Raw genomic sequence first — 12,752 nt, 5'->3', positions numbered from 1 at the left:
ATATATATATATATATATATATATATACACACACACACACACACATGCACACTTATTGTTGCATCAAACTGACTAGATTGGTTAAAAACAAACAAAATATCTGGAAGGCAATGGAGGAAAAAAAACAAAAAAAAAAAAAACTCCTTATTCTGCTAATTTCATGATAGCAAGACAAATTCACTCGAAAATACTGATCAGGCTGTAGCTGTTCCCACATAACTGGGACATCATTGATGACTTCAGACAGAGAGAGAGAAGCATGCAGCAACAGAGACAGTAGAAATGGTAACAACTGTTGTCGTCACCGGTTTAGGATACCAACCACAGAACTAAAGTGAGATGCTGCCAAACTTTATAGAAATACGGGAACAGAAGAATATTTAGGTGGGCAAAATGTTTTGTTACTCGCAAGAGGAGGGGAAGAGACGTTGCTTTTATTTAAATATTTATCCCTAAATGAGGCCCAAGTCTCTAATAAATGACTCCCTCCCAATACTTGATTGCTTATTATTTTACTGACCCTCAAAGGGTAAAAGCCACAGTTAAACTAAGTAGAATTTAAACTTAAAATCATAATTAAAGGACTGAAACTAAACCCTGCAAGTTATTTCATTTGATTTTGCAAATATGCTGACACCCTCTCTTGTTTAAAAATGTCATAAGAATTTTTAAAAATAATATTAGATGAGTAGATTTCTAGAGAAGTACTTGAAGTTTGAGTAAAGATTTTAACATTGATTTCATTGTTTTTGTTTTATTATTGACTTCCAACTTTTCAAAAACTAGTGTCATAATTATGTACTTTCACTTTCGAATATTGATCACAGTAGAACAGAATCTTAAATTTCAGGCCAAAAAAAAGGAAAATCTTTTGATACATTTTAAGCTTTAAAAAGTGAGATAAAAGCATCTTGGAGTATTCTAGCTATATTCTACACTCACAGAATAAGAGAGCACACACACACACACACTTTTATATTCTATATTATTTTATTAAATAAAAATTTTGATTTATACTAATTTTAAATTAAAAATTGCAGATTTTATTACGATGATAATTTTTTTAACTATAATCTAATTTTGATCACATAATCAGTGAAAGTTTTTATCTTAAACTGGCCGGCATTAGGAAGGGCATCCAGCTGTAGAAACTCTGCCGGATCAGATTGGAGCCTGGTGCAGCCTTCTGGCTTGCCAGTCCTCAGTCAAATCGTCCAACCCATGCTAGCATGGAAAGTGGACGTTAAACGATGATGATGAATATGTATATATATAAGGTTTATAGCTGAAGTTTATTTAGAAGTAAAAGCAAAATTGTCTTGAAAGATATTTAAATCATTTCTTTAACTTTTCATCTGGTAATTTATCCTATGACAACATTATTAGATAACAATATAATGCTGGATTTGTAAGGTTTAAAATATTTACATCAATCATTTCAAACCTGGCCAAAACATAAATGAATTTATTCCGGTAGGATTATATTTCTTATTCTAAGCTCCACTAAATAAATTCTGAAGTTTTAACAAAAAGAGTGATCCTTCCTAAATTTTCTATAAAATGGCAGAATGTGATATCAATGAGAGAAGAGTGACTATAATTGTCTTCAGAGCAAATTCATCTAAAAAGATTTGATTTATACAAAGGAATACAGGATTTAAAATACTTAAAGAATACTTACAGTCTATGGAATGGAATGAAAGATAGTTCTAAAACTGTTTGGGATTCTTTCAGCAGATAAATATTCTTTTTAACTTTTACAGAAAAAATTGTATATTAGTATGGAACTATTTTGGAGCATTTTTCTGCAATAGGGAATGATGGAAAATAGTAAAGAGAAGAAAATGGAAGTCTGTTTTCTGTGACCCTTAAACCACTTATAATTGCTGGCAGTTCTCAACAAGTCTGTTTGAAAGTAGATAGACATATGAAGCCAGAAAAATGATCAGCTTTTACAGTGACGACAGTGTAATAACTGACAACAGTGTTATAACAACGCAAGACATACTGACACAGAGTTTCAGAAAATAGCACACTGATTGAGAGAATATTGAGGAGAGAAAGAGAGAGAGAAAGACAGAGAGAAAGAAAGAGAGAGAGAGAGATGGAGCTGGCTGGGACTGGGTGGAAACTGAGCAAAATATGTAAGGTGTGCTTTATTACAACACAATCACTGAGCATATATATATATGTATTTGTGTATGCATGTATGTATGTGTATATATATAAATATATATAAATATATATATATATATATGATTGAGAGAGAGAGAGAGAGAGAGCAAGAGTGTAGAAATCATGCAGAGAATACTTTCACTGTATGTTTAATGGATAGTACCTTCATAGTGGTGGGAAGAGGAGGGAATCATAATGGTAGTAGTTATGTAAAAAATAACTTCAAACAAAATGAAAATAAACCAAAAAGAACTTCTAAATTATGAACAGAAAATATCTATCTATCTATCAAATGTATGTATAACATAGTTCCCCCATAGATTGCTAAATAAATTATTTTTCAACATTTATTTCATCATTTAATGTCTATGGAATGATGACTAAATTAAGAAACCGATGTGAAGATATCCTTGAAGTACATGGATGAATGAGATAATGAGAGAAATGATAAAACATGAGATCAAAGTAAGGAAGAGTAAGACAACTTTTTCTATTTTGGATGGCTCACTTAACTATCCTGAACTAGCATTATATACAGATGCTGTTCTTTCATTTACTTCATGTGGTTGGTGTTTGCTGCACGTAGCAAACTTATTATATTACTTTACTCTTAATTATTAAAAGGCAATTATGAGAAAAATATCTTGTTTCCTCCTTTAACTGCAAAATTGATTGATAAACCCTCAAGAACTGTAGATTGTGAAGCCGTAATTAGCTGTCTGTAACAATCTATGTTTCCAGCGAGAAACTAAAATAGTCAAAACACAATTAAATAAGATATTTCTCAAAACCATTTATAATTTCGAAGTCCAAAAATATATTTGATTCATTTAACTGCTGCCATCGAAAACGTACTCCCAGAGTAAGTCTACATGATTTTGGGAATTTTTTCTTATTCTCCTTAAATATTCTTCAAAGAATATTACAAAGACTAAATCATAGTCCCTCAAATTCAATATTATTGTTGAAAAATCAATCAAAATCAATCAAAATAGCAACTGCAGAAGTGTTTCAAGGATAGGTGGTGCCAGTAAAGAGGTTCTGCAATGAGAGTAATTAGTGTACTAGTTAATTAAATCTATAGTGAGATTCTACAAATTGTAATTATTTCAAATTTCATGTTTATTCTAAATTAATAAATTCAATTTGAATTACTAATGGGGTTAGCAATTTTTCTATCTTCTGCTTAGTGATGCAGTTGCCTGGTTGGGTGAGATAACAGCATTAAATGTGTCGAAGATTTTATGCTTTTAGATAAAGTTGAATATGATGATGATGGATCATTTGTTTTAGCAATAAAGGAAGAACAAATTAGAATTGGAGATGAAGAGTTACTTAAATCTTCTGAAAATAAACACAAAAGCTTCCAAAATTTCAAATTCATATGACAGTTATCTATCTATCCGCCCCTGCCCATCCATCTATATAACCCTAGATCAGCTCTTTTTGAACAGATCTATGATCAACAACAGTCCTGTGTTGACCATCAATTTCTTTTCTTTTTGTGAGTATGTATATAAACATACATATCCACACACACACACACATGAGACTGCACTTCCAAAAGTTCATTTAAGATAGTAGGATGTGATTTAAAGGAGATTAGTGTGCTATTTCTAGCAGATCAAACACACTTCTATTTTTAAACTTTAATTTTACTTCATTAATTGATGAATCTGTACATGTCAAACTTTATCTGAAAGGAGTCCTTCTAGTGGCCCACCCACTAGAACACCAACTAGGACTGACAGCCACACCCACTACAGCTAGTCTGGTGAAACAGTTGTCAGATTGCGGATTAATATTATTATTTTATCATTGCAAGAAAAATCACACCCACTACAGCTAATTTTACTATGAAATAAAAAAAATAGTTGTCTTATTATTGCAAGAAAGGAGAATGATGGGTGCTTAAGAGATAAAATAGGGAATACGAAAAAAAAAAGAAAAGAAAAGAAAACTTATGTCTACAAATGTGCAACAAAAGGAAACAAAAGGTTTTTTTTCATGGGGTGGGGGGCAGGAGGCGGAGGAGGAGGAGGAGCTCAGTTGGCAGGTACTAACATAGAGGACACTCAACAAAAGGCAGCAGCCAACATAATACAGTTTTGAACCTTGAGTCCAAATCCAAGTAACTTCAGAACACACTCAATGGTGAAAAGAATAGTGAAGGCAATGTTTATGTATTTTTGAACGTTCAGGAAGATTTTGGCCTGTGGGTTCGGTTCAGGATAAGGGTTGACATAGAACTGAAAAAGGAACAAAATACCAAGAAACAATATTACTATATATATGTAAGAAATCCATACTAAAATACTTGCCTGTTTATTGATTGCTCTGTATTTCCTGTGTGACTGGTCTCAATATATTTTAAACATGCTCAGACACCAACAAATATTCAATCAAGTAAGACCATCATTTACTTTACTAACACAACCATTAAAATCAATCACAATCTTCCGCCTTGTTATTATCATCATCATAATCATCATTATTCTTATTATTATTAGTAGTAGTAGTAATATTAATCAAAGTAGTATGACTGAGATACACTTGATGGAGGTAATTGCTGATGGTGTCTACAAGATTGAATATTTGGTGATTCATAGTAAATCTAGCATCCATAGCTAGCATCCGAGAGGAAAGAAGATTACAGTTGCCTAACATCCTAGAACAAGCAAAACAAAACCTAGTTCCTCAACAACTTTTTCTAGTTTAAAAAAAAAAAAGGAAAAGAAATGACAGCAGAAGCAACATAGGTAAAGCCAATATTGGAACTGAAAGATACCCAGAAAACTGGAGAAATCAAAGAATTTGTTTGGCTAAAGCTGAGATGTACAAACATTTACATGTGTGCATGTGAGTGTGTGTGTGTGTGTGTGTGTGTGTGTGTGTGTGTGTGTGTGTATGTGTATGTATATATATGTATATATATATATATATATATATATATATATATATATATATATATATATATATATATATATATATACATATATATATACACACACACACACACACACACACACACACACACAACATTTACAAGTGTGTATATACCTACATGTACATATGTATGTGTGCATATCTCTGCATGTACATACACACACATATGTATAAGTAATAAGCGATGCACAAAATTAAAGATGTTATTTCACAGAGAATCAGTTTATTGAAATCAAATAATATTTTGTGCCAAGAATTAACAACGTTCCAAATATCATGAGAAGAGTTTGGTTTTCTTTTTTGACTGTTGAACATCACAGCTTTGAAAAAAAAAATAAACAGTAAGTGCTTTAAGATCTCTAAAGTACCAAAAGCTGCTACCTTTCAGATTGTGAAAAGCTCCTTAAAAACTACTAGAATTTCTCTAATTGCTTGACTCCTTAATAAAGAGATCAATTCTTGATTTTGCAATAAGATCTGATGTAGGAGAACAGAGTGACAAAGAACCCCTGACAGACTTGGTAGATACAATATTAGAGTAACTGGTATATATGTTTGATAACGTATAGCATTAGTGTAGGTTAGTGGTACACACAATATATATGTGTAGGTATCCTAGTATACATATATCATTAAAGAGAGAGAAAGTGCATACAAATTGCAGAATTAACTTTTCTGCTGATGCACATTGCTAACTATAGCTGATAAGATACTGGGAAACAATATATATATATATATATATATATATATATATACACACACACACATATATATATGCTAACATACACAATATATATATATATATATATATATATATATACTTATGCATATGTATATATGTATGTATGTATGAAAAAAACAATATAAACAGTTTTAATCGAAATGTTCACATAAAATATGTAATACTTTTATTTTCTAATTTAGATTCAAAGTGAAAACTAAAATTAACTAGATTATAATTTTTCTAATATATATTTCAATGAAGTTTATATATATTTGTCATTTAAATCTTGTTTACATGACAAAAGTAGAAGAGAAGTCCTGTTGTCCCTTACCCAAAAGTCTAAAACTTGAAAGGGAGGAAAGAACTTCTAGAATGTGACCCGACTCAAATACTTGCAACAGTTGGAGTCTGTTAAAGGCAGCCAGAGGCCAGTTTGGTAGAGTTCAACTGGTTTAAGACTAAATTTACCATACAAGAAGAGGAACAGTAGTACTTCCCAAGGGGAGCTTAAAGACGGTTTCTATTTAGCAACTTTCAGTCACAAGACTTTGATTGACTTCAGACTATGGTAGAATTCACTTGCCTAACCCTAACCCAAAGACAATGGAATCAACCAAAAAAATTGTTAAAGGCTTCAAGGTCACAGAATGAATGAAGATGCTATAAATCCATTTGGAATTCTCCTTACTGGAGCCATAAAGTTGCATCCATGTCTGTAATTATGGAACAGCCCAAATTATGAGCCAACCCATCTAGTTTATCTAATTATTGTATTATAATGAAGTGTTCAAAGCAGGAATCCTCTACAACTAGGCCCTGTATTACCAAATTTCCCTCACAATGCTTTGGTCAACCTGATGTCAGGATGGAATATGTATGCTTAAGGTTCTGTTGGTAGGATTGAACTCAAAGCCACATATTTGTAAAGGAAACTTGTAAATCACTTAGCCATAACAGTATTATAATTACACACTACAACTGTTTGCATCATTTGTATATGAAAATGGGGTTAATGAAAGACAAGAGTTTTGTAAACTGGTTAGAGTAACATAGCATCCAGGGGCCAGAGAAAAAGTGTTAAAAAAACTTGTAAAGGTTTTTGGATTCTCTGGTTAGAATTATTTCCTGCTAAATGAATTCTGCTTTGCTTTTACTGGTTTTAGTTATTCAACTGTGGCCATGCTGGAGTACAGCCGTCAATGGTTTTAGTTAATTAAACAAATCCTAGAATTTATTTAAGTCTGTAGCTTATTTCAAAGAACTGGTAACTTATGGTTTTTGACAAAGGGATTTACATGGACACACACACACACACACACACACATATATAAATCTAAGTTTATATAAATATTTTATGATTGAAGCTGCAAAAACATCACAAAAAAACTGCTACTCAGAGTTTCACATTCCTGTTTGTCAGGCAGATGTGATCCAGAATCTGCCTGACGAACTGGAACGTGAAACTCTGAGTAGCAGTTTTTTTTGTGATATTTTTGCAGCTTTAATAATAAAACATATTACTCTACCTCTGGTACTCGAGTACTATTTTTCCCACCTTGTTTCCCACTTATATATTATACACACATACATATCCACATATATACAATGGAATTCACACTATTTCTGTCTACTAACCTTCATTCAAAGGAACTGGTCAACCAAAGTCTCAGTAGAAGATGCTCAACGGTGTCAGACAGTGAAATTGAACCCAGCTATGTGGCTATGAAGCAAATTGCTTTGCCACATACCTGTACCTGAACTGAAGTTTAGTTACTCTTTTGTTTTGTACAAAAAGCTTTATTTTCAGTTTTATATACTATGAATTGATATTTCTAATAAGATTACTATTTTGTTATCTTATGTGGTCAATTTATTTATGAGGCAGAATTAAACCTTTTGATAGAGTTTTTCAACATGAAAAATATGTTCCACACCTGATAGAAACCAGAATCCAAGGAGTTTTGTAAAGAACTGTGTTGACAACATTAAATTCCAAGAGAGTTCAAAATTTTAATTGCTGCAAGGAATGAAAAAATTTCCACACAGTAAGCAAACTCTCTTCAGGGTTTTCATTGCTATCTCCTAGCATTTTATCCTAAGAAATTGTTCTACAAGTTGAAGACACTGTTCCACCCCCTCCCTTGTCTTACACTGAAAATGTTCTGATAGGTCTACGTCAGAATAACCCGCATGAGATACAAACTTCTGTTCCCCAGCCATTCTCTGAGTTTTAAATATCCAACAATAGTTGGCTTTGCTTTCTGTCCCCACCCCATATATATTTGCATTATGCACACACACACACACACACACACACGTGTGTATATATATACACACACGTATGTGAATATATATATGTGTAGAATGTTTTGCAATACTGTGAAAAGCTTAAAAGTCTCCTCCTAATTCATTTGTATTGAGAAAAAGAACAAAAAGAAGAAACACCCTTGCCATTAATTGTTTAACAAGAAAATATGTTTGCTGATTTATGTTTGTCCATTAAAATTGGACAACTTAGTGAAAATGAGGTTGAATTTAGTAAAATAGGGTCTTTTGATAACCTTGCAAAGGTAGCAGCTAGAAATTGAAAAAAATAAAGCAAGAGAACAATCTTTGAGACCCTATGTTTCCTGGCTTACCCTTATGCCAAATCCCATTAATTTCAGCACACATTCTATTGTGAACAACACTGAGAATGCTAAATTAAGTTTCTGAAGAGCATTTTTATATTCATGTGACGAGCCATTATACTGACAAAGAAAGGGAAAAAATATAATGAGCTTATTTTCTTTCTAGACAAAAATACCAACGAACGATTTAAAACAAAAGGAAAAAAAAAAAAAGACAGAAGGCAACAACAATATTCAAGAAACAAAAAAATGAAACGAAGCATTAATTCTGAAAGAAAGCATTAGGAAAATATTGGAAAATATAATACTTCTTGTGTCAATAGTGAGATTATTATTATTATAAATGATACAGTTAATGACATCTATTAATTACTAATTAACTTTGTAAAATTAACCATTTTCAAATATTTATTTTCTCATTGTATGGAGTCATTAGTCATCCAATTTAATCAAATCAAATTTTACTTCATTTTTAACAAAATACTTCATTACAGACAAAACTCTAACTTTGCATTAATAACAATTAAAACAACAACAACAATTATTATTATAACAGCAGCAGCTCTAGAAGTAGTAGTAGTAGTAGTAGTAGTAGTAGTAACAACAAGAAAGAAACTAAAAATATTCCCTTTCTTTAAATTGATTCGATAGGGGTGTTGTTATAATCATGGAGAGTACAGACGAAGCTGTAAAGGCCAGGGTACCAGTAATTAGAGATGAAGACAAATACGTAAGAGTCTACAACCCCCACATGGTTAGCTGTTATTTCTGGCACTACTGGGTACTCTCCAACGTTCTCAAGAAGTGGTGGTGGGGATGGGAGGGAAGGGTTGCCGGTTTAACTGCTGCTGGCTTAGATAGCAAACAAACAGATTGTGCATTTACATGTTATTGGAGGAGGGCAAGGGGCCAGTTACTCCTTGTGTTATCTATCTATCAATCAGTCATCTAGCTAGCTAACTGGCAAGCTAAATATATATATATATGTGTATGTGATGGGCATCCCCACAGTTTCCATCAACCAAATTTTATTCACAAGGGATTAATCTGATCCCTAAAACTCTGTGGTTGCAAATATTTTAGCCTCACAATTAAACCTACATTTCAATAGACCGAACTTTGAGCCAGCAAGAAGTACAATAAATGACAAACAAGGAATAGTTTAATAAACAAATCTTTCCAGAATTATATGAATGCTGGGACCTGACATGAAATGAAATCATACACAGGTGTCTCCATGGAGTAAACGATATTTTAATAAACTATAGATTTATTTCTAATAGATTATCACTCAACTGGCTGATAATAATGCTTAGATTATCTTCCTTTAATATATATCAATACCATAACAGTGTTTTAAAATAGGTAAGCCCCAATGCTGTGTTTTAAAGGGTGATAGGTATGTAGGTAACAAGCAGGGCATATAATTAGAAGATGCTGCCTCAGATAAACCATCCAATCCACATCAGAAAGGGAAAGTGGATTGAAGATATTGATAAAGACAGAGAAGTTATGATGGTTGATAGGGGCCTGTATGTGTGTATTTCCTGATATTTCCAGTCTTTTACAGTCAAACAAACAATTCCCAATAATTCTTGTCATTTAAAGAAATACTTTGCCACTATTTCCTGATATTTCCCATCCTTTATAGTAAAATGCTATTATATTTCCCTGCATATTTTTCTGAAACAAAAGTCAGTAAACATGAAGAATAAAACAATATTTTTACTTAGCTGCCATAGTTTTGCTATTTCTTCAGAAAAACAACACAAAAAACAAGAAACTAATCTAGAAATTAGATAACATTTAAATATTTCCAAATTAATTTTTTTAAATGATTTAATTTATGTAGACAGTAGAAAATTATACTTCTAATTAACAATTATCATAATTACAAGCTATCATAAGATTTTAATAGGGACAATTTAATTAACTGTACCTATCCCTTATAAATTTCTAGCTTTAAATTCAAAATAAGAACCCAATAAAGCATTGTTACAAAATAAACCATTTGTGTTTTATAATTTACTAAAACATCGATTCATTGTTAAAGAACAAATTAATAACGGTCAGTTACGAGTATCAATTATGCTGACATTGTATAGTTACTAATTCTTAATAAGGACAATAAAAACTGGAAAGAGAAACATGAAGGACTAATTTACCTTCATCATGAGGACGACTGTATTTAAAGCAATCAGTATCATGACGACATATTCGAACTTAGGTGACACAACAACCTTCCATATTTTGTATTTTAAGGAATTTTTATTTTTGGGCATATATCGACATGATGGCCGTGCTTCAATGGCAAATTCTATACATTGTTTCTGAAATGAAAGAAAACAATATTGCAAAAATAACCAAATTTGAAATAGCAATTATCAGATTCAGCACAGTTTATATATATATATCACAACATTCTTGAAGATTCTGGAGACCAGATTTTTTAAAAGATTCAAACCATGGTTCATAGGCAGTAATAATGCAGTTATCTCCCTTCCATAAATCTTGGCTGCTCTTGCTTTGTTTAACTCTGCTACAAATATGTGTGTGTGTGTGTGTGTGTGTACAATATGGAGGAAGTTTTAACCAAGTACACACTGATGTAAGCATTCAGGCCTCTGCTGTGCAAGATAAACTAAAGAATTAATTATATATGATGCTGGGATTTGGCCATATATTTTGATATAAAAGTATTTATGGATCATATATGGAGGTAGGGAATATGTTTCATGTATTTTAAAAATAATTTAGTCAAGAAGGGGTCATACACATGGCCTTCTAAACACCACCACCAGGCATTGGAGGTACCATTTGAAGATATCTTCCTTCCTCTGACTAGTCTCAGAGACCCTGTGAAGGATTAGGAATTAACCTTCTCTGCTAGAATTAAGAAAGATAATGAACTTTAATATAATTGCACACAAATCACATAATCCTTAATAAAGAGAAAGGAAAAGAAAAATAATTTTAATTTGTAAGATCAGGGAAAATATTAATTGATCTGGTAATTCCCTTGTTAACGAATTGTGGTGAAAGACGGAAGGAAAAAGAAAAGTGAGAAAGGTGAGAAAAGTGAGAAATACCTGGTTTTTATCTAAATCTTGATCTACTAATTCGTTTTCTCCTTGCTCTTGGAACGTTATGATAATTAAGGCCACAAAGATGTTAACAAAGAAAAATGGAAAGACAATGAAAAACACAACGTAGTATATTGCCATTTCCATTCGGGAGCCAGGTTTTGGTCCCATATCATCGTTTGTGGAGTCCATGGAATTCTTCAAAACTCTAGAGAAAAAAAAAAAAAAAAAAAAAAAAAAAATGGAAAAAAAATATATATTTACTAATATAAATAGATTTGTTAATTCCCTAAATGTGAATGGAACTACAGCAGAATTAATGGACAAAAAAATCAAATAGAAAAATCAAGTAGAAAAATCAAATAGAGTAAAAGAGCTGTTTGATCTTACGTTGGCCAACCTTCTCCTGTTGTGACAGTAAACAATGTCAGCATTGCATACATAGCATTGTCGTAATGGAAATCTTGCCGGAGCCATTCCCGGTTCTTAACGCGCGGTTTATCTGACTTATCTTCATAATCAAAATATTGACCCCTGTAATAATAATAATAACAACATTATAAGAATAAGAACAACAGTTTCAAAATTTGGCACAAGGCCGGCAATTTTAGGGGGATGGGGAAAGTGAATTACGCCAAACCCAAAACTTGAATGGTACAAATAGTACTTTATTTTATAAATCCCGAAAGAATGAAAGGCAAATTAACCTTGAAGGGATTTGAACTCAGAATGCATAGATCCCAAACTAAATATCACAAGTTATTCTAGGCAACAATGTAAGGACTCTGCAAATTTGCCATTTAGTTGTTGAATTAAATCCCTGGAAATTCTTTTTTCAAAATTAACTAAAACATAAAGAATGTCTCCCATTAAAAATATAAGTAAGGAATAGTTAAGAAGCAAGACTGAGTGAGAGAATGGTAACTTACTGACATTCTTCTCGTGTGGATTTTGACATGTCTGTACAGTAAAAAAACTTTCCTTTGAATAATTGCACAGCCATTACAGCAAAAATGAATTGAAATAAAAGATATACAATAAGAATGTTGGATACATTCTTTAATGAGTTCACCACACAATCAAAGACAGCCTGAAAATTAAAAAAGAAAAAAATATCGTTTAGAATCATTTAGATTTACCATCTAAACAAGCATTACATAACCAACATCTGTGTAACAATGTGTGTGTGTGTGT

General features: G+C 31.9%; 1 protein-coding gene across 1 annotated transcript in view; it reads right to left on the bottom strand.

The window, feature by feature from the left end:
- The window catches only part of LOC106879088 (voltage-dependent calcium channel type A subunit alpha-1), a 464,783-nt gene that overhangs the window by 87,507 nt on the left and 364,524 nt on the right, over positions 1–12,752 (bottom strand). The window contains exons 30-34 of the mRNA XM_052975441.1: positions 12,488–12,652; positions 11,949–12,092; positions 11,565–11,766; positions 10,641–10,805; positions 8,485–8,595 (exon numbers count right to left, since the gene is read on the bottom strand). Coding sequence (XP_052831401.1) covers positions 8,485–8,595; positions 10,641–10,805; positions 11,565–11,766; positions 11,949–12,092; positions 12,488–12,652 — 787 coding nt within the window. The remainder of the gene's footprint in view (positions 1–8,484; positions 8,596–10,640; positions 10,806–11,564; positions 11,767–11,948; positions 12,093–12,487; positions 12,653–12,752) is intronic.

The sequence above is a fragment of the Octopus bimaculoides genome, chromosome 21 (assembly GCF_001194135.2).
Source record: "Octopus bimaculoides isolate UCB-OBI-ISO-001 chromosome 21, ASM119413v2, whole genome shotgun sequence".
NCBI classification, from domain to species: domain Eukaryota; kingdom Metazoa; phylum Mollusca; class Cephalopoda; order Octopoda; family Octopodidae; genus Octopus; species Octopus bimaculoides.
Note: the sequence above shows the minus strand (reverse complement) of the source record. Positions and strands in the feature narration are given on the sequence as shown.